This window comes from Glycine max, chromosome 13 (genome assembly GCF_000004515.6).
Source record: "Glycine max cultivar Williams 82 chromosome 13, Glycine_max_v4.0, whole genome shotgun sequence".
In the NCBI taxonomy this organism is placed as follows: domain Eukaryota; kingdom Viridiplantae; phylum Streptophyta; class Magnoliopsida; order Fabales; family Fabaceae; genus Glycine; species Glycine max.
Window position 1 is genome coordinate 43,540,653 of NC_038249.2, and position 20,865 is coordinate 43,561,517.

Below are 20,865 nucleotides of genomic sequence, written 5' to 3' on the forward strand. Positions count from 1 at the left end.
ATCTTTAATTTTATTTGAATCAATTATTAATTTTGTCTTCCACATATCACCTTTTTTCGTGGTTTTAAAATAATATGATTTGAATAATTTTGAAAATACCGAATATTAGTTCTTTTATTTTAACATATTTTAATAAAATTTAAGGATTAATTTGAAGAAATTTTAAGTATTTAAAATAAGTAAATAGTCTATATATTTATAGTGTAAAGAATTTTGCAACAAGAAAAAAAATAGTGTATTTTTTTTTACATTAACTTCTAACCACAAAAAAAAATTTACAAAAAAATTTGTCTAAAAAATCATCATTATTAATTTCTTATCGATCGATGGTATAATAGAAATAAAACTCTTTAAAAAGCATGGTTTCTAATATTTACAAAATTACTTAAATATATTTTTAATTTAGAAACTACTTAGAAGAGAAGATAATAAGAACTAAGAAGGTTATTTTTATATACATCAAAATATTTTTTTTTTTAAATGTCAAAAGAAGAAGAAGAAAAGCAATAAAAAAATAACAAATAATCATTATGTCATTAATTTGAGTGAAACTCACATTTCTTAATAAAGGTATCAAATTTCAGTATTATGGGATAAAAAAATAAGATTATGAAAATAGATTTTACTAGTAATCAGTCATAGTCATATTTATTTTTATTGATTAGTTTATCGGGGTCAGCAGATATTTTGCATTGATAAAAAGGGGGAAAAAAAAACAAGAGTGAAGAAAACTCCAATGTGATAATTTGCCTCTCACGCGAGGATGTGCTTAAGTTGCAGAGACAAAATAGAATCGAAGATGTTGACGACCACGAAGTCGTCTTCTTTCCAATTTCACCGGTTAAATCCATGTTGCACCTGAGACTAGTCTTCAATTGTCTGAGAGGAGAGGACAATCTGTTAAATAGAGCCCATAGTGCACATAGAATATGAAATTCACTCATATCTTTCGATTAATTTTTTCAAGACGCGACACATTTCTTAAAGCACACAGTCTCACTTGGAAAACATACAATCAAATTAAAGCCCATATTCACTAATTGTGTGGCTTGATCTCCTTCTGGCATTGCAAGAGGAAAGCCACCCACCCTATTTATCTCCTTCTTCAAACATACGTAACTATATGACTATAGTCATCTATCTTTATCTTGGGAAAGCGTTTACCTGGCCTGGGGACTAAATTCGGTATTCAGATTCATGGTGACCGTTTTAACTGAATCTCTTGTTTCAACACCACTATATTTAGTTCGAGCTAATTCCATTGCTAAAGACTCCTTCAGTTCAATCACTATCACACTTGTGATTGGCCTCTTGTTCATATTTGGAGATAAACAAGCTGTTGCTATTTCTACTGCTTTCCAAACTGAGTTACTATCAAAATCTCCTTCTAACCTTGGGTCAACAATGGCCTCGATATCCCCTTTAGCAATCAAGGAGCTAACCCATTCGCTTATGTGAATGCTTTCTTCTTTCCTTGCTATCACTGGCTGACTTGTGATTATCTCCAAAAGAACAACACCAAAGCTATAAACATCGCTTTTCTCGGTTAATCTATTGGTTATGAAATACCTGCAAGACAAAAAAATTTAACTCAATTTAATTTCTGTCAGGATATAAACATGCATATCCACATAGAATCACTATATTTTCCAAGAAAATGATGGATAGTAATAGGACAATATAATTGAAGTACTCACTCAGGGTCCAAATAACCAGGAGTACCAGCAACAACAGTTGACACGTGAGTTACCCCATCTGTTGGGATAATTTTGGATAGACCAAAATCAGATAATTTTGCTTGGAAGTGTTCATTCAACAAGATGTTTGTAGATTTTACGTCTCTGTGGATTATAGGTGGCTTGCAACCATTTTGCAGATACTCCAATCCTGTCATTAGATTTATGGCTAACATATTAAGAGGGGAAAATGGGAGTTTACAAAACTGTCAAAGCACATATTTTGAAGTTTACTTTCTGACCTAAAGCTGCATCCACTGCTATACGAAGTCTTTCTTCCCAGGTAAAGAATTTTGTTTTGCTGCGTTTACCTGCAGAATCAAGTTCTATAATTATTACTTTCTGTACCTGTTTTTTGTGGACTAAACTAAAAGTTAGCCATATGACTCTTACTATTGTCCAATAAGAAAATATCCATATGAACGATTCCACGGTTTCAGAATACAAAAATAGTTTGAAATTTAGTGGAAAAAACTTTTAACAAAAAACTAATTTTATATGGGAACTAACCAGTGAGATGTTCTTGTAAGTTTCCATTAGCCATGTACTCATATATGAGACACTTATCGTTTCCTTCATTGCAATAACCAACAAGGGAGGTTAAACATTTGTGATGAACTCTCATTAGAAGTTTAACCTGGAAATCAAAACCACAACCATGCTTTAACTTTATATATTTGTTGCTGAGCTCAAAAACCTAGTTTGAAGTGATTAAAAACTTACCTCTGCTTGAAATTGTTGATAACCATGAACAGACGATGGGGAAAGCATTTTCACTGCAACTGGAGTGTCATCAATATAGCCCAGATAAACTGTTCCAAATCCTCCTTTACCGAGAATTGCATTGAAATTGTTGGTGATTTTAAGGACATCAGAGTATGAATATATTTGTTTTTTGGATTGCAGGAATGAATCATCTTGATCTGTGTATTGCAATGAGATCTGACTTTGATCCTTCTCTACCATCGGAGCTGTTAAATATATACAATAGTTTTGAAAACTAACAGGTTATGAATTGAGTTTGTTTGGCAAATTATCCATAAAAAAATAGGATTATTCAAGGTTGATGTAAATGATCGAATTTTATTTTAAGTCTCAAACAAAAAAAAATCATTAGAGATCTAAACCAAAATTCGATTATTTATTAGACCTTAAATATATATATATATATATTTATGATTGTAGTGTCACCTTTCGATTTTCTCCTTTTCAGGGTCCACAATATAGCTACTAAGACCACCAGAAGGATCACAGCCCCACCAACTGATGCTACTACGGGTGTAACAATGCTCTTCTCGTCCTTTCCCTTTTCTTTTTCTTTTTCCTTCTGGTTACATTGACCAGATTCACATAGATATGGATTTTGGCCCACACTTGCATAAAAATACAGAAGATTTATGTTTTAACTCAGTAAACCTTATAAGTCATCCATAGTTTCATTGGATATTTCAATTCATTTTGATTGTATCCAGATATTCAGAGGATCAACAACTGCGTATGGAAAAGCATAGGTGACGCCGTTGTTTAATATGGGGACTAAACAACTTAGGAGAGAGTGCGGTATAATTTGGTGTAATACATGTCCGTGTTGAATTAAAAACATAATAAAAATATATAGTGTGATTAAAATATAACTAGTTATGAATTTGAGAATTTTTAGTAAGATCCATACCTTGGTGCTAGGGAACCTTCCTTTGATTAATAATTAAAGATAAAAATTAAATAATAAATTAATATATGTGATCAGTATAATCCATTTTTAAAATTATTTTTATTCAAATCTGAGACAATTAATAAAATTGTGTGTAACGTAACCTTTAAAAATTATTAGTTTTTTTATTGAAAGGAAAATTCTTAGTAAGTAGTTAATTGTTATAAATTTAATTTGAGTAAATATAATAATTCTGCATTATTAATGAGATCAATAATTATTTTTTTACAAATCTTTTTATATATTATTGTTAGATTATATTAGATCAAATCAATGATTCTTGTCAATTTAAAATTTTGATTTCACGATTCATAAATGTTAAGTCTCTTTAAAATATATTAAATTAAATCAATGATTATTGTCAAATTAAAATATCAATATAAGAGTTCATAATTTTGCATGTCATTTTTACATATAGTATATAAATAGATAAATATCATCATGAATTTGAGAATTTTCAGTAAGATCCATACCTTAGTGCTAGGGAACCTTCCTTAGATTTTTCAACTAGTGTTGAGGGAATTGAACCGGAGAGGTTATTCTTCTCCAAGTTCCTGCCAAAACACGGAAACGATAAGAGAGCGTTTGGTGGACACAAAATTTTAACTTTTTCAAGAATCTATTGAGAAATTATGATTTCCATTTTGATATATAATTAATAAGAAAAGATTGTCATGAAACTATAATTTTCAAAAATCATTTTTAACTCACTTTCTTACATAAAGTATTCTAAAAAAAAACATGAATTCAACTTTTTGGAATGAAAAAAAAAATTAATTACACATTTTACATAATATTTTATTTTCAAGAAACATATTAAAACTAAGCAAACATATTTTATATATTATCATACATCATAATTTTTAAGAATATTTTTTTTTAATAATCTTGATTCTTCGGTATAAAAAACTTTTCTCGTGTGAAACAAATAACAATATCATATTCCAAACATCAAGTAACAGTCCAAGTAACTTACAGGATCTTCAAGTGTTGTAATTGAGACAGAAAATCGGGAACTTCATCCTTTAAGCTATTATTTGATAAATCCCTGGAAAGCAAATAATTAACTTGCCCCTTTAGATATATTTAAATCTTGACACATGTACCAAATGACATATTGATTGTTGACACATAATACAAAGCAAAAAAAAGTAATTAAAATAAGAGGTTTTTTTCTGCAGGTCTCATCATTATTGAATCAGGAAAAATAAAATAAACTCACAAATTCTCCAGCATGGTGAGATTTAAAATTGAAGGGTCTATCTTGCCTGACAATCCACTCGAAGATAAATTCCTGCATGTTTTACACAAATCCACTTGAAGATAAATTCCTGTTTTACACGCCCAGTCATTATTATAGGTTAAATATGTTTTTATTTTTAATAAATATTTGATTTTTATGTTTTTTTAATAAATTTGTGTTTTACATTAAATTTTTAATAAAATAATAATTTTTATTTTTGATCTTTAACACTTATTTTTAATTCTTAATAAATTATAAAATTTTATATTTAATTGTTGATAATTTTTTTGATTTGTTATTAGTTTGAGTTAAAATAAAATTTACTAATTTATTAGAGAACAAATAATCTGTTAATTTATCAAAAATTAAAACAAAATATTAAGGATAAATAAATAAAAGTATTGTTTTATTAAGAATTTAGTGTAAAACAAAAATTCATTACAATAAATACTTATCAAAAGGACAAAAATATATTTAAGCTTTTTTATATATGTTATTATTTCAGTTTTATAAAGTTATGATATTAAATTGTTAAACACGACTTACAAAGTTGTGATTCTTGGGGAGTCATTTCCGGGATAAGTACAATTCAGACCATCCCACAAGTAGTCTATAGGGGCGCATGGATCACCTTGCCAATCTCTTGTCACCCCATAAACTGACTTGATGGCTGTAATGGCATCAACTATTTTTTTTTTCATGAAAAAAAAAAAAAACGTAAAAGGTAGTTAAGATCATGTATATATTAGTGTAAACCAAAGAAATGGATTTAAAAATGAGAAATCATATTTTCCTGTGGCTTACCATCTCCTTGGAATGTATCTGATTGCTGGAAGTCTATTACTCTGTAAATTTCAATGGCACTGATGATGGGAGGCAGGGTTGAATTCTCTGTCATCTCAAATGAATATTTGATTTGTTCCCCGCTGACGGCTCTCAGGCTATATATAGTGTCGACAGACTGGTTAGTTGGAGACAAGTTTGGAAACCATGTCTTTCCATTTTCTGTGATGCTGAATTGTCTGGTCTGGTTCGTTGCTAACACTTGAATCTCCAAGAAGTGCATGTAAACATAGAATTGGTCAGTTGGATCTTGTGGCACCCATTTTATTACCAACGGAACACTAACATTTGCTGGTGTAACTGCGGTGCTCAGGACAATAGCTGGGGGTTCGTAATCGTTCTGCTCTAAAGAATCAGCTGGAATCGAAGCATTTAGCACTGGTGTCCAATCTTCGTCAAAATCACAAGTATTCCAGAAACGATCATAAACATCATCCTTGTACCTGAAAAAATAAAAATAAATAAGTCCACTGGAATCAATCAATTTTTTGTTTTGCAAATTAAAGATTTAATCCAAAAGTATGACTTCACCTGTAGCCTCCTGTGTTTGAACCTAAATCGCACCGCTCGTAATCGTTGTAAGTTTCCAGTGATCCAAATTGGGTGACGTATGTATCATTTTTCAAAGTCCTCAATTCTATAGCTGATATAAATGGTATCCCATGACCAGTGTTAACCAGACAGATTTGTACATAATCCTGTGAAGGTACATGTATGATCTCCTTGGCATAGTAAATGGTTGCATTGTAAATAATCACTGTAGCCCACCGGTTAGCCCCGAGATGAATATCAAACTGCGGTTCCGTATTAAGCCCATCATAATTTCCATACAAAAAACTAGTCCGGATGAGATAAGTAGAACCTCTTGTGATGCTTATTTTGTAGCAGTTCCTTTTTCCTTCTGGAAAACTTCTGACATCCCACAGCTGTTGTTGATAGACACTTTTGAGTTCAGATACTATTTTCCTACTCACACCAGTATCAATGAAATTTGCATCTGAAATATAATTTATGCCTGTCCTGGTCAACTCAGTATAGCTCACACCTGCAGGATATATAAAAGGTTGATCTAGTGAAAAAGGGAAAGGAGCACGGATTTGAATTCTCTCGCTAACAAAAAAATTAACAATTAACATTCGTTGATTAAAAAAAAAACACACCTGCAGGAGCTCCGCAATCTATGCTGATGAATCCTAAAACATAAAAATGGATATACATGCATGGGACTTTAGGCTTCAGCTAAACTTTTATTAGATAATAATGATATAACGAAGTTCATGTTTTAATTTGTTATCAAACCTGATTGGTCTTGAGCTTGAATCAGAACTGCAAGAACTAGACCTCCTATAAAACCAACAAGGAAACTCCTCGACATTCCCATTTCTAATCACCTTCTCTGCCTTTGAAGTAGAACATGATAAATACGATATTGTCTGTTCCGACTTATACTACAAAAGGATTTGTGTTCTTACGACGTGGTTAATTTTCAAAATGAAGATAACTCTAACCATTGTTTTTGTATGAACATCCACTTGCTTACTTAGAAATTCCTGTCATATTCATCGATCACTTGCATCACAAAAATAATACTACTGCATTCACCGGTCGTCAACAATGCAAACAGAAATAAAAATTAATTAAAAACATACCAATAGATGCATCTTAATCAAATATTAAATTAATAATAAAATATCTATGTATGATGTATGTGATATGAATCTTTATATATGTTTGAAATATTCAATTCAAGGCTTTTGAAAACCTGCTGGTGTTTCAGGATGAACCCTTGACTGGCCTGGTCAATAGCTCTTATAATAATCCCATTTGCTGAGGTAAGACTACTAATGCCAAGACAGGATTTCACGATCCTCGTGTCATTGCCCATTATACATGTGGCACTTTGCAAGTTGTCTCGCCCTGCAAATTCATGGGTACAAATTATACAACCTATAAAATGAGGAGTAGCTTACTATTTCTAAGTATGCATGCATTGTGTTGCTAAATTGTACTGTATTAAATTTCACGAACCAAATCACTTTCGACCAGTCTCTTAAAATTGATAAGTTGATAGGATTCCTAATGCTAACAATTAAGATTCTTTTTAATTTATTTCTAATTACAAAATTTCTGAAAATTTTGTTCCGTGTTGAAAATGAAATGTCGAAGTATTGAACAGTCTCATTAGCAACAATTTCTCGAAAGACATGTAGAACGGCACTGTAACAAAATGGCCTGATAAAAAAGAGGTAATAATCTGAAATGGTAAGCCAAACTAGTTAGGAGTACAATCTCAAATGGTAACAAAATTTAACTTGGGCATAGTAAGAGCATTGGTTCTTATATAAGTTGTTTAATTTCAACTAATTTTGTTTCACTTTTTTTCCTATCAGAATATATAAATGACATCTAGTTTCTTATATAATTGTTGTTTAACTAAATTTATATTATAAATAATGTATTTTTCAAAAGTAATATCATAGGACTCAACATTAAATTAAAAATTAATTTTAATAGCCTTGACATTAGAGCAAATTTTTATGCAAAATAATTAAATCTAAGATGAATTATAAAGTCCATAAATTTAAAATAAATAAACATTTAAACAATCATTGTAAATGTTTAAGACATATCCAATGTCGTCGCTTAACAAAATTTTAGCATTGGCAGTTGATGACATTGCATTGTTTAACTACTCCACTGTTCCCATTCGGTCTAATTATATATATATTGAATGTTACTCATGTTATATAATAAACTACATGCGACCATGTCAATTATTTTTTCATGCATGCCTGTCAAATTTTTTAAAGGTATAACTGTGCTTAATTTTGTATTTAGTAATAAAATTAAAAAATAAGACACTTTCTAATTTTCTAGTTGATCTTAAGACACGGTGCAGTGGAAAATGTCATGGGATTGTAGTAACTAGCTTTTATTTAATATGAATATATATATATATATATATATATATATATATATATATTCATATTAAATAAGTGTTTATTTTGGTGTATTATGTTATATTATTATTTTGTTCTGGTACATTGAATTTAAAATGTCTTATTTTGATTTTTATATTTTTAAAAATATTTTAATTTGATTTTTTTTCTAATTTTTTGTTAAAAATATTAATGTTTTGTTAATTTTTTAATTTTAAAATAATGATGACTAAAAATTATCAACATTTTATATTATTTTAAAAATTAAAATCACGAAAAAAAAATCTCCTCCCTTTCTCTTTCACACCTTCAAATCCTAGGTCACCAAACACCCAAAATCGCACATTGCAATATTCATAACACGACTCAATTCCAAAGTAAATGCACATGTTTTTTCTTCCACTCACCAAAGTCCGAATCAACCTCCAATTTCAGCGTTGGCGTGCTGGACAGAGTAACTACTGATGACCTATCATATATTAAATTTAAATAATTACAAAAATATAAATTATTGTGAACTAATAAGTTATTACTAAATAAATATAACTTATGAGCTCATTTATTATCAAATTACCTTCTATAACTCTAACTCTAATAAGTATGTATTCACTCACAAACGAAAAATAATTTTATCAAGATATATCAAATAATAAACATATTTTACTCAAAAAATAATACAAAATTTGAAGTTTGAATAAGTCTTTATATTTTTAATCAAATGTGATCAAAGTTTCATTTTTTGTATAAAATGTCTTTAAATCTAAAAAAATGTAGATTTAGTCTTTCTTTTTTAAAAAATTATCGTAGTTTACAAAATTAGGAACGACTAAATTAACATATTTTTTCGTTTAAGAACTAAATTAATTTTTATAAAAATATAAGAATCTTGATGTAGGTAAATTTGACTAAGTGGGAAAAAGGAACAGTCTCCGCTCATCTTGAATTATATATATATATATATATATATATATATATATATATATATATATATATATATATATATATATATATAAACTAACAATGATAATAATTTATATCCTTTAATTAAATAGTTCAGGATTTAAATTAAAATCTCTGACGGATTTAAATTTGTGTGCTTGAAATCTGTGAGGAAAATTATTTTATATCAATACTATGGTAAAAAAAAAAAACATTTATCGTCTTAGAATGATATATAAAAAATCCAATCAGAACTTTCACATTCATTACAGATTTTTGGAACATGTAAAAATCATAGTCATATTCGCTGCTTACCAAGTCTTAAGGATTTTAATCCTAAATTATATATCAAAGATAGAAAACTAAACCCTTTGAAAAGGTATATGCCTCATAATAATAATCTTTCAAGATTTTAGTCAACAAATTAGTTTATTTAAATCTAATTAATCAATCGTCACCATATTAATTCTTTGAAAAGTTATAAAACTTGTATTCGTTACCAACGAATTATTCAAATAGTGTAATAAAATTGTAATCCTTTTATGTCATTTACTTTATACTGTAAAAATTAGTCCTTGAAGCGGAATGGCGCCTGACTGGGGAATACCGGGGTTTAAAAAAATATAAAAAGGAAAGTGGATAATCAAAATATTCTGTGCGAGGATGATTTTATTTATTTTTATATATTTTGTGAGGATGAAATTTAAAACAATTCAAATTAGATCTATCACATTCATTTCAAATTAAGAATATATAATTGTCATCGTTATTCGCTTACTAAGTCCTCAGGTTGTTAATCCCAACTATAGAAAAACAATTTAAATGAGAGAAAAAAAAAACGCTAGCATCGATGTCTCATCATATTAATATTTTAGTCAATAAATTAATTTACGAAAAAATATGTTTTTAGTTTTCGTATTTTATAAAATTCTTGGTCTTAGTTTCTGTATTTCATCCTTGAATATTTTAATCTCTGAGTTTTTTAAAACTAGTGCTTTTAATCTCTCAGGACAAATGTCACTTAATTAGAAGATGGTGTTATCAGCGTCTATCACCATTCCTCCGAGCATGAGATCACACCCAATATATAAAGCTGTTGGTAACCCACCGAAGACATGTGAGAAGCACATGTTTCATAGTCTTGGGCCAGTAAGGAATAATGTTCATTACTGACCAACATCTTATGAAACATCATTTCGCTTGATCCCGAAAAGAGGAAGACCACTTACCTAACTTATATACATCTTTAATTTGAACACAGTTTAAGTAATTATTTATTACTTAACATTTTTTTCTTCTTCTTATCGTTTATCTCGGCGTCCAGATTCATGGAGATTGGTTCAGCTGAATCTCTTGTTAGATTCATGGAGACTGGTTCAGCTGATGAATCTCTTGTTAGATCGGCATCAATTAATGTGTTTAGATCGAGCTAATTCGGTTTCTAAAGTGTCCTTTAGTTCAGTTACAATCATATTCATGACTGACCTTTCGTTGGGCTTTGGAGAAAGACAAGCCATTGCTATCTTTACCACTTTCCAAGCTGAGTTAATGTCAAAATCTCCTCTTAACCTTAGTCCACAATGATCTTCATATCTCCTTTTGCAATTAAAGAGATATACGTGGATGTAATCATTGAAATTAATTCAATTTGATAATTTTTAATAATTAATATTATATGGGAATAAATATTAACAAGTTATTTATCATATTCTAATTTGAGATATTTAATTTTTAAAGCACTAGTTAAAAATAAATATTAAATATATTAAATAATCTAATAATAAATTTAAACTCTATGATAAAATTAAGACCTTGATTAGAATAATTGAATTAAAGAAAAAAATAATTTTTTAAGTCATTTATTAATTAAATATAATATGTTAATTTATTAGGATTTAATGGTAATATTTTTTAAATAAAAAAATATAGATAATATGAAAAACATTAAATATACAAAATATATTAGATGAAATAACATATAAAATTTTTAAATGAATATGCAAAATATATTAAATATAAAACAATACTAAAAAAATTATAAAATATTAAATAAAATCATATAAAAATATATACAAAATATTAAATAAAACTTAAAAGTAAAAAAAATTATTTATTAAATAATTAAATTATAAAATTATTTACAATTTTTTTAAGAAATAAACGTAAGACAATAAAAAAAATAGAAGTCTTAAACAAAATTAACGACTTCTAAAAGAAAGCAAACAACTTTAAAGTCGTTAAAAAAAATTATGACTTAGAAGTCATAAATTAAAAACAAAATAAATGAAGTCATAAAAAAATTTACAATTTCAGTTTTAAAAAAATAAAAAATATAACATTGATTACGACTTTTAATTCGGAAATTTTAATATATGTTAGACTTACCTACAATGAATAATAATTCAAAATCAACCCCTAAATTAATAATTAAGAAAAAAAATTACACACAGTTGGTCAATTGGCCCATAAGGATCAGTCTTCTCTGCTAATCTATTGGATATGCAGTAACTACAAGACAAAGCATGCAACTCAATTCAATTTATGAACGTCAGAATTTGTTAGTTTCTCATTTTGGCCCATATCATATATATTTAACTTAATTATATTATCTTTTTAATTTAATAATCTTAATTTTAAGTGGTCTGATTTGCTAAACCCATAAACTTCTAAAACTTAATAATCTTAATTAGCATGCGACTTTTGAAATCTGATCCTTCTTTTTATTAAACGTTAATATCTTATGTTTAAATTATGTATTTTTTTTTAAATGGTTGGATTTTTTTTCTTTTACAATCTTTAAACTAAGGCAATTTTAAAAATTCATTTGAATTATCGACAGGAAGTAATCCCGATTTTCAAACACCTTCATGTAAATAACATCTTAATGACAAATGTGATAAACTCAAACTCGCTTTAAAGCATGTTACTAACAAGTTTCATTTTCGATTCGTATCAACTTAATTATCTATGCATCGTTGAATAAAAGAAAATTGATCGCTAACAAGTATTTAGGAATATTTTTTTGAGTTTTATTAGTATATATATATGGGCACAGTATAACTTTGCGGTACTTAGTGGTATTATTTTATTTTGTTCAAAGAGTTTACTGACAAATTATAATCTTTTTAAAAAATTCATATTCAATGTCAACGTATTACTCAAATATTGTAACGAAATTTTAATTCTTTTACACCATATACTTTAAGACACAGTGCAGTCGAAAATTTTAAGGGATTGTAACAACTAGATTTATTTAACTAGTATTTTAGGCTTATATTGCATAGAACAAATATTTATATATATATATATATATATATATATATATATATATATTATAATTATAATTTAGCTAAACTTTTACTAAATAATGATATAATGAAGTTCATGTCTTGTTATCAAACCTGATTGGTCATGAGCTTGAATCAGAAGACCTCCTAGAAAGACAACTAGGAAACTCATTGGCATTCCCATTTCTCATCACCTTCTGCTTTAAATAGGAAGACAAATATGAGATTTTCCTGTTGTGACTTTCGAAAGGAATTGTGTTTTGCCGATCTCTAGGTCAATCTCAAAATGGAAGTTAAGCATAACCAGTTTTTTTATTTCTTTAATTTTGTGTCCCCTTCCATTTTAGCCTAATTATTCTTTCTTCATTGCAGGACAGTAGGAACCTCCACTTGCTTACTTAGTAATTCCTGTCATTTTCATGACCTTGTCACTGATGCACTTGCGTGCTTGATTAAAATTACACTACATTCACTGGTCAATTAATATTGTAAATGGAAATAAAGATTAATTCAAGATATATCAATGGATGCATATTAACAAATATTAAATTAATTAGAAAATGTCTATGTATATGTGTCATGAATCTTTATGTGTTAGAATGATGGAAGGCTTATTAATTCTACATCTTTAAGAAATTAGTATAATTATTTTTTTAAAACCATGACATATTTTAATCTCATTTTTTTTTACAAATGTGGAATATTGAGACATTATTTAAAAGAAATGAATCTAGTACTATTTAGACAAATTAACGATTTATTGGTTATTATGAGCATTATATATATAATTTAAAGCCAAAGCAGTCAAGAGGTAAAAATAAAAATTAAACACTATTTTTTAAATTATGAAATTGCGTTCATTCATCAATTTCTAGGGCAAAGAAAAATACTCCTTTCAATCTCAAATATAAGGAACAAAAAATTCATATGAACTTTTATTTCAAATATAAGTAAATTTCAACAAATTTTATTAATTTAATAAGATTATCTCTATAATATTTTTCATTTAATTGATATTTTATTTCCAATGATCAATTTATATTCTTAATATCAACTTCTAATAAAAGAAAACTTATAATGATAACTTATTTTCTCAGTGAGACTAACAAATTAAATTATGTTAACTTATTTTTTTAATTAGTGTGAAATTATTTTTTTTTATAGAGACCCGAGTAGTTTATTTTTGTACATTTATCCAAGGAAAAACAAAAACTGATTTTCATTTCTTGTTATTTACTCTTATTCTCTTTGCAACTTTGCACACTACACTACATTCACCACTCTCAAACACAGATTCAAACGGAGTGCAAGTGTACCAGTTATACAAGTATCACTGTTCAAAAGTAAGAGCATATACCAACTTCTTATTATGTAACATCAATTCCTCTTATGTGACTTGATCTCATTCTGGAATTGCACAAGAGGAAGACCTCTTACCTAGTTCATCTCCATCTTTGAACACATTATTTATTACAAGATTATTTTGTTATTCTTATCTTTTATCTAGCCAGTGGAGTGAATTCAGTGTCCAGATTCATGGTGACCGGTTCGATTGAATTTATTGAATCAGCACTGTTGTGTTTAGTTCGAGCTAATTCGGTTGCTAAAGTTTCCTTTAGTTCAGTCACTATTACCCTCATGATTGGCCTTTCACTGGGATTTAAGGAAACACACGCCATTGCTATTTCTACGGCTTTCCAAGCTGAGTTAATGTCAAAATCTCCTTCTAACCTTGAGTCAACAATGCCCTTGATATCCCCTATCCCAATCAGGGATCTAACCCATTGAATTATGTGAGTCCTTTCTTCATTCCATGCTATTACTGGTTGACAAGTGATTATTTCTAGAAGAACAACTCCAAAGCCATAAATGTCACTTTTCTGTGTTAATCTATTGGATATGTAGTACCTGCAAGACAAATTAAGTAACCCCATTTATTTTTTGCAAGAGTTTGTGGTGATAATAATTCAAATTTCAAATATCCACATATAAACAATCACTATAATTTCCGGGAAAATGATGGATAGGACAATAATTTAAGTGCTTACTCAGGATCTAGATAACCTGGAGTACCAGCAACAACAGTTGACACATGAGTTCCCCCATCAATTGGGATAATTTTGGATAGACCAAAATCAGATAACTTTGCTTGTAACTTTTCATCCAACAAGATGTTTGTAGATTTTACGTCTCTGTGGATTATAGGAGGCTTGCAACCAGTTTGAAGGTACTCCAATCCTGATATTTGATTTATTGAAAACATATTGAGAATTTGAGAGGAAAAAAGGGGAGTTAACAAAACACATAATTTTAAGTTTACTTCCTCACCTAAGGCTGCATCCACTGCTATACGAAGTCTGTCTTCCCAGGTCAGGAATTTTGATTTGATGTGTTTACCTGCAGGAACAAGTTCTGTAACTTTCTATGCAATGATTGTTTATATGTGATTTTGATTTTCAATTTTTGATCGACTAGAATATTTCTGTATCCAGAGTTTCAAAATATAAAACTAGTTTGTAAATTGATTTGCACAAATTTTTTAACAAGAAATTGAATTCATTTGGGAACTAACCAGACAGATGTTCATGTAAGTTTCCATTAGCCATGTACTCATATATGAGACCCTTATTGTCTCCTTCATTACAATAACCAACAAGGGAGGTGAGATTCGCATGATGAACTCTCATTAGAAGTTTAACCTGGAAATCAAAACACAGCCATGTTTAACCATATATTGTTATTATTGACCTCAGAAACCTAGTGTAAAACGATAAATAACTTACTTCTGCCTGAAATTGTTGATAACCATGAACTGAAGAGGTAGAAAGCATTTTCACTGCAACTGGAGTGCCATCGATATAACCCAGATAAACTGTTCCGAACCCACCTTTACCAACAATTGTATTGAAATTGTTCGTGATTCTAAGGACATCAGAGTGTGAGTATATTTGTTTTTTGAATTGATGTAATGAATCATCTTGTTCTGTGCATTGAGCTGACATCTCACTTTGATTCTTTTCTACACTCAAAGCACTTTAGTATCATACAACAGTTTTGAACATTAATCAACAGGTCATGATTGAATTTGTTTAGCAAAGTTTCAATTAAAATTGTGAATTTTTAATTATTGTAGTATCACCTTTCGGCTTTCTCTTTTTAAGAGTCCACGATATAGCTGCCACAGCCACCACAAGGATCAAAACCCCACTAACTGACGCTAACAAGGGAGTAACAATGTTCTTTTTCTTTTTCTTCTCGTTGCATTGACCAGATTCACATAGATACAGATTTTGGCCCACACTAGCATGGAAATTGAAATCAAGGAAGATTCAGGTTTTTACCCTCAGTAAATGTTAACAGTCATCAATAATTTCAGTAGATACTTCATTGCAGTTTGCTTGTTCGATGTTCAGTACATCAACTGTCCACGGAAATAGCACGAGTGACACCAATATTTAACATGAGAACTAATTAACTTGAAGAATTCCATTTTCAATTCTTGTTGTTATTTATTATAGGCGAGAAGGTCTACACAGAGGAGAGTGAGGCATAATTTGATGTGATACATGATACGATGGAGTAAAAACAAAATAACAAGTATGGTTAAAAGATTACTTCAAACCTATTGGACTAGAGAAAAAGATTTGCGTGAAAGACTGAACTGAAATATTACTAATTGATATTCATCTCCACAAATAACCATATTATATGAATATATGAGACTGTACAAAAAAAAATATTATGAATATGAGAATTTTCAATAAGATTCATACCTTAGTGATAGGAAACCTTCCTTAGATTTTTTAACTAGTTCTGATGGAATTGAACCCGTGAGGTTGTTGTTATCTAAATTTCTGCCAAAATAGGTGAACGTGATATAATATCCTTTTATTTCTTCTAATCCAGAGGATCACACAGTTGTTCTAGTAACTAATGAAGTAACTTACATGATCTTCAAGTGCTGTAATCTAGATAGAAAATCAGGAACTTCACCATTTAAGTTATTGTTTGATAAATCCCTGAAAATCAAATAATAATTTGTCACTTCAAGTATGTTTAAATCAAGACACATGTACCGAAAACATCTTGACACAACACAACAGAAAGTACAAAATTAATTAAAACAAGAGATTTTTCTGATCTAGTCATATATTGGACTAGGTGAAATCAAGAAACTCACAACTTCTCCAACATGGTGAGATATGAAATGGAAGGATCTATCATTCCTGACAATTCGCTTGAAGATAAATTCCTGTTTTGTAAAACCAATAGCCATACATGATATCATTCCAGTTTTATATATGAAGCTATAATATTGATTTGAGAAGCATGACTTACAAAGTTGTGATTCTCGGGTTCTCATTTCCGCGGTAAGTACAATTCAAACCATTCCACAAGTAGGCTACAGGGGAGCATGGATCACCTTGCCAATCTCTTGTCATCCCATAAACTGACTTGATGGTTGCAATCGCGTCAACTTTATTTTGTGAAATGAAAATAAATAAAAAATTGTAAAAAGTAGTTTAGATCACTTAAGTTATATTATAGTACTGTAAAGAGTAAACTGGAGAAATGGATTTGAGACATGAGAAATCATATATTTTTCTTAGCATACCATCTCCTTGGTGTGTATCTGATTGCTGGAAGTTTATTACTCTGTAAATTTCAATGGCATTTATGATGGGAGGTAGGCTTGAATCCTTTGTTTTCTCAAGTGAATATTCAATTTTTTTTCCACTGGTGCCTAACCTGCTATATATTGTGGTGACATTCTGGTATGGCGGAGACATATTTGGACACCATGGCTTTCCATTCTGGGCAATGTTGAATTCTCTTGTTTGATTCTTAGCTAACACTTGAATCTCAGTGAAGTGCATGTACACATAGTATAGCTCAGTTTGATCTGGTGGCTCCCAGCTTATTACCAATGGTGCAGAAGCATTTACTGGTGTAACTGCGGTACTCAAGATAATCTCTGGCGGTTTGTAATCGTTCTGGTTTAAGGAATCGGCAGGAATAGAAGCACTTAATTGTTTCCAATCCTTGTTGTCACCATAGATATACCAGAAACGATCATAAACATCATGATTGTACCTGTGAGAAAATCAAAATAAGTCCAATAGAAACAATCTCTTAAACCAAAAGTAAGAGGTCACCTGTAGCTGTTGTTTGAACCTAAATCCCACCGGTTGTAATATTCCAAGGATCCAAATTGAGTGACGTATGTATAATTTTTCAAAGTCCTCAATTCTATAGCTGATATAAATGGTGTCCCATGGTCTGTGTCGACCAGACAGATTTGTAGGTAATCCAGTGAAGGTACATATATGATCTCATTGGCTTGGGGAGTGGATGCATTGGATATAGTCACTGTATACCACCGGTTAGCCCCGAGATGAATATCAAACTGCGGTGCCTTATTAAGCCCATCATAATTTCCATACAAAAAATTAGTCCGGATGAGATAAGTAGAACCTCTTGTGATGTTTATTTTGTAGCAGTTCCTTTTTCCTTCCGGGAAGCTTCTCACATTCATCATCTGTCGTTGATAGCCACTGCTGATGATTTCAGTTTCTACTGTCCCACTTACACCCGTATTTACGAAATTGGCATCTGATGTGTAATTTATGCCTGTTTTTGGCTCAGTATAGTTGATATCTGCAGGAGCTCCACAATCTATGCTGATAAATCCTAAAACATATATAAAAATGCAGGCTTCGGCTAATTAATTAACTAAATAACCAAGTTGTTAGACCCGAAAAAATTATATAATTAATGAAGTTCATGTCTTGCTTTAAATTTATCAAACCTGATTGATCCTGAGCTAGGATAAGTAGACCACCTAGAAAAGCAATGGAGAAAGTCATCGACATCATGTAGGATGACAGATATACGAGCGCCATTTTGAATTGTGTTTTGTTGGCGATGCAGTCAATGTGTCAACATGGAGGTAATTTTAATTTTTTTTTATTCCCATATTCCATGTTTATGAAAATCTTGTTAGAATTCATTCATTCTTGCAGCCTTGTCAGAACATCCATTTGCTTAGAGATTCCTGTCAACGTTCCTGGGTTGTCATTCAAGTATATGCAATTATGCACCTGCATCAAAATAAAAATAATACTAAATTCACTGATAAATCAACGTAAGTTCAAATATAAATTAATCAAGAATGTATCAACCACGATGGCGGAACATAGGAAATAATTAAAAGAAAATGAAAAACAAATCCATGTAAGTTATTGATGCATGATTTGTTTTTCTGATGATAAAAAATTCATGTAAAATGAAAACTATTTTTTTTAAAAAAAAAAAAAACAATCGTACAGTTAACAAATTTTTTAGTTACTCACATGTTAATTCAATATATTGACGTAACTAAACAATAACAAGAATCATTTTTAATATTTAGAAGACTTACTTAATACTACAAATATTTAGATGAACAAATTAGTGCCAAGTAAATTTTAATAATATCTTTTAATATATAGAAGAGTTACTTTTATTGTATATGATTCTTATTATGATAATCACATTAACAAATATAGGGAAAAAAATGAAACATGCAAGATTAATGAAACAAATTATTCTTACCTATTTTCACAAAGTATTTAATCAGAGTATATACTTTAAACTTACGTCAATATATTGAATTAAAATAACTATCAAACTCAACATAATATTCTTTATCATTTAAATCTTATGTAAAGAAAAACCAACATGTGAATTTAAAGCAAAATACTGCTCATCCGCATTCCATTCTTATTCTTAACTTTAAACAATTTTTAATTTACATGATTCAAAAAGTAAATTCGGTCCTTAATTAATTACCGATTGCAGAATGAACTAACAGCTTTTGGATATGTTAAGCTTAACTGATCAATTATGTTACCTGGATTAAACTCATTGGTACCTTCTAGTTTAATAACACTAAGTTGATGTCTCATATCTTCTTGTTATTTTCCTTTTACTGTTAAAAAACGTCTACCAAACTGAGGCTTATATCAGTATAAGACCTAGTCCATAAAGAGATCTAATTAAGGAAAGAAAGAGACCAGATTAACTACATGCAGTTTTGGGCTATACTATTTAATTAGGGGTAGCATGAAGTTAAATAAGTAGACAAAAAGTCTATAATAGAAATCAAACAAGCTAGAAGACAAAAAGAGTCTAATTTATTTATTTATTTTACAAAAAGAGTCTAATCTAATCTGCTTCCAAATGATATATAAATTAAAATCAAACCCATAGCTAGCAATAATTAAAATATATCCTGAACCCACTTGTTTAGAGTAAACCCACCGTGCGGTCCTCCTTGTAGGCAAGTGTTATTGCTGCGATGGATTCGGGCTCAGCTTTTTCTTGGTGGCGTCTTTAATTCCCAGCTCCAGATCTTCTCCTTAATTTCTACATGGAGCTGAAGCCTGAAAGTGTCTAATGCTTTCTTCTCGAGAGCGAGTTATGCAGGGACCTTATCTTTTCATGCTTATATAAACCATATTTTTACATGCTGACTCGGTCAATACTCGATCTAACAATTTGTGCTAACTGTGCAGGACAAACTAATATTGTGAAAATTATATGTCGTCCCAGTATGGTGACTACTAATCAAATTTAAAAGGATTGGGGACTGGATTTATTTTTTGAGTTTTTTTTATAAAACCCAGTCAACTTGTTCACAAATAGGATGATTTGGATTGCATCAACCGGTAATGCATCTAAATTTACTTATTATTTTTTAAAATTCAATCTAATTTCTCACCCTTCTTGATTGTTTACTATAGTAATTAATTAAGGATCCAAGGGCAATTTTGCATCTCAAGCAATTGATTTAAAGCTAAAATATTAATGCAACCGAATCGACTAATTAAATAATTAGATACATTTACTGAAACTTTCAGTTGTAACTCTTCTTTTTTACCTATAAGATGTAACACAACTAATAAACAGTTTGATTCCTTTAAACATATATATATAAGGGAGTTCGATCCCTGACTATATATGTAAATACAGAATAACACTAGTGGAATCTTAAGAAATTAGTTTCATAGTTTTCGGTTGTGAAAATACTCTGTGGTCATCAGGAAAAAAAAAAAAAAGAAACTCTTCTTTTTTGTATTTTATTCACTTCCATTCCTTTCAAAAACTTGGTTAAACATGAACTCGG

At 29.5% G+C, this 20,865-nt stretch overlaps 2 protein-coding genes across 4 annotated transcripts; both read right to left on the reverse strand.

The window, feature by feature from the left end:
- Positions 1-925: 925 nt before the first annotated feature.
- On the reverse strand, positions 926-7,138 carry LOC106794186 (LRR receptor-like serine/threonine-protein kinase IOS1). Its single transcript, XM_014766116.3, has 14 exons — positions 6,833-7,138; positions 6,694-6,726; positions 6,065-6,578; positions 5,495-5,976; positions 5,237-5,375; positions 4,670-4,741; positions 4,424-4,495; positions 3,921-4,001; positions 2,928-3,109; positions 2,460-2,707; positions 2,247-2,373; positions 1,979-2,047; positions 1,698-1,887; positions 926-1,569 (listed from the first exon to the last, which is right to left on the reverse strand). The coding sequence occupies exons 1-14, from the start codon at positions 6,912-6,914 to the stop codon at positions 1,161-1,163; spliced, it is 2,700 nt and encodes an 899-aa protein (XP_014621602.1). The 5' UTR covers positions 6,915-7,138; the 3' UTR covers positions 926-1,160.
- A 6,760-nt stretch (positions 7,139-13,898) lies between these two features.
- Positions 13,899-20,321, reverse strand: LOC100795183 (putative leucine-rich repeat receptor-like protein kinase At2g19210). Of its 3 annotated transcripts, XM_026125209.2 has the most exons (14): positions 20,001-20,321; positions 18,508-18,799; positions 17,855-18,389; positions 17,314-17,792; positions 17,037-17,175; positions 16,879-16,950; positions 16,646-16,717; positions 16,472-16,552; positions 15,838-15,998; positions 15,482-15,717; positions 15,271-15,397; positions 15,027-15,095; positions 14,747-14,936; positions 13,899-14,606 (listed from the first exon to the last, which is right to left on the reverse strand). In XM_026125209.2, the coding sequence occupies exons 2-14, from the start codon at positions 18,599-18,601 to the stop codon at positions 14,198-14,200; spliced, it is 2,664 nt and encodes an 887-aa protein (XP_025980994.1). In that variant the 5' UTR covers positions 18,602-18,799; positions 20,001-20,321; the 3' UTR covers positions 13,899-14,197. The 3 variants fall into 3 exon arrangements, with proteins under 3 accessions (XP_025980994.1, XP_014621604.1, XP_014621605.1); XM_014766118.3 differs by having other exon boundaries at positions 14,747-15,095; XM_014766119.3 differs by having other exon boundaries at positions 14,747-15,095; positions 19,982-20,285.
- Between the last annotated feature and the right edge of the window lie 544 nt (positions 20,322-20,865).

Bases quoted from the DNA above. Each gene is read 5' to 3' on its own strand.
- LOC100795183 (XM_014766118.3), bottom strand. From the start codon at position 18,601: ATGGCGCTCGTATATCTGTCATCCTACATGATGTCGATGACTTTCTCC. The intron at 17,793-17,854 runs GTGACCTCTTAC...ATTTTCTCACAG, and splicing joins GGTTCAAACAACAGCTACAG to GTACAATCATGATGTTTATG. The intron at 14,607-14,746 runs GTAAGCACTTAA...TTTGTCTTGCAG, and splicing joins CCAGGTTATCTAGATCCTGA to GTACTACATATCCAATAGAT.
- LOC106794186 (XM_014766116.3), bottom strand. From the start codon at position 6,914: ATGGGAATGTCGAGGAGTTTCCTTGTTGGTTTTATAGGAGGTCTAGTT. The intron at 6,727-6,832 runs GTTTGATAACAA...TTTATGTTTTAG, and splicing joins TCAAGCTCAAGACCAATCAG to GATTCATCAGCATAGATTGC. The intron at 2,048-2,246 runs GTTAGTTCCCAT...TTGATTCTGCAG, and splicing joins CTTACAAGAACATCTCACTG to GTAAACGCAGCAAAACAAAA.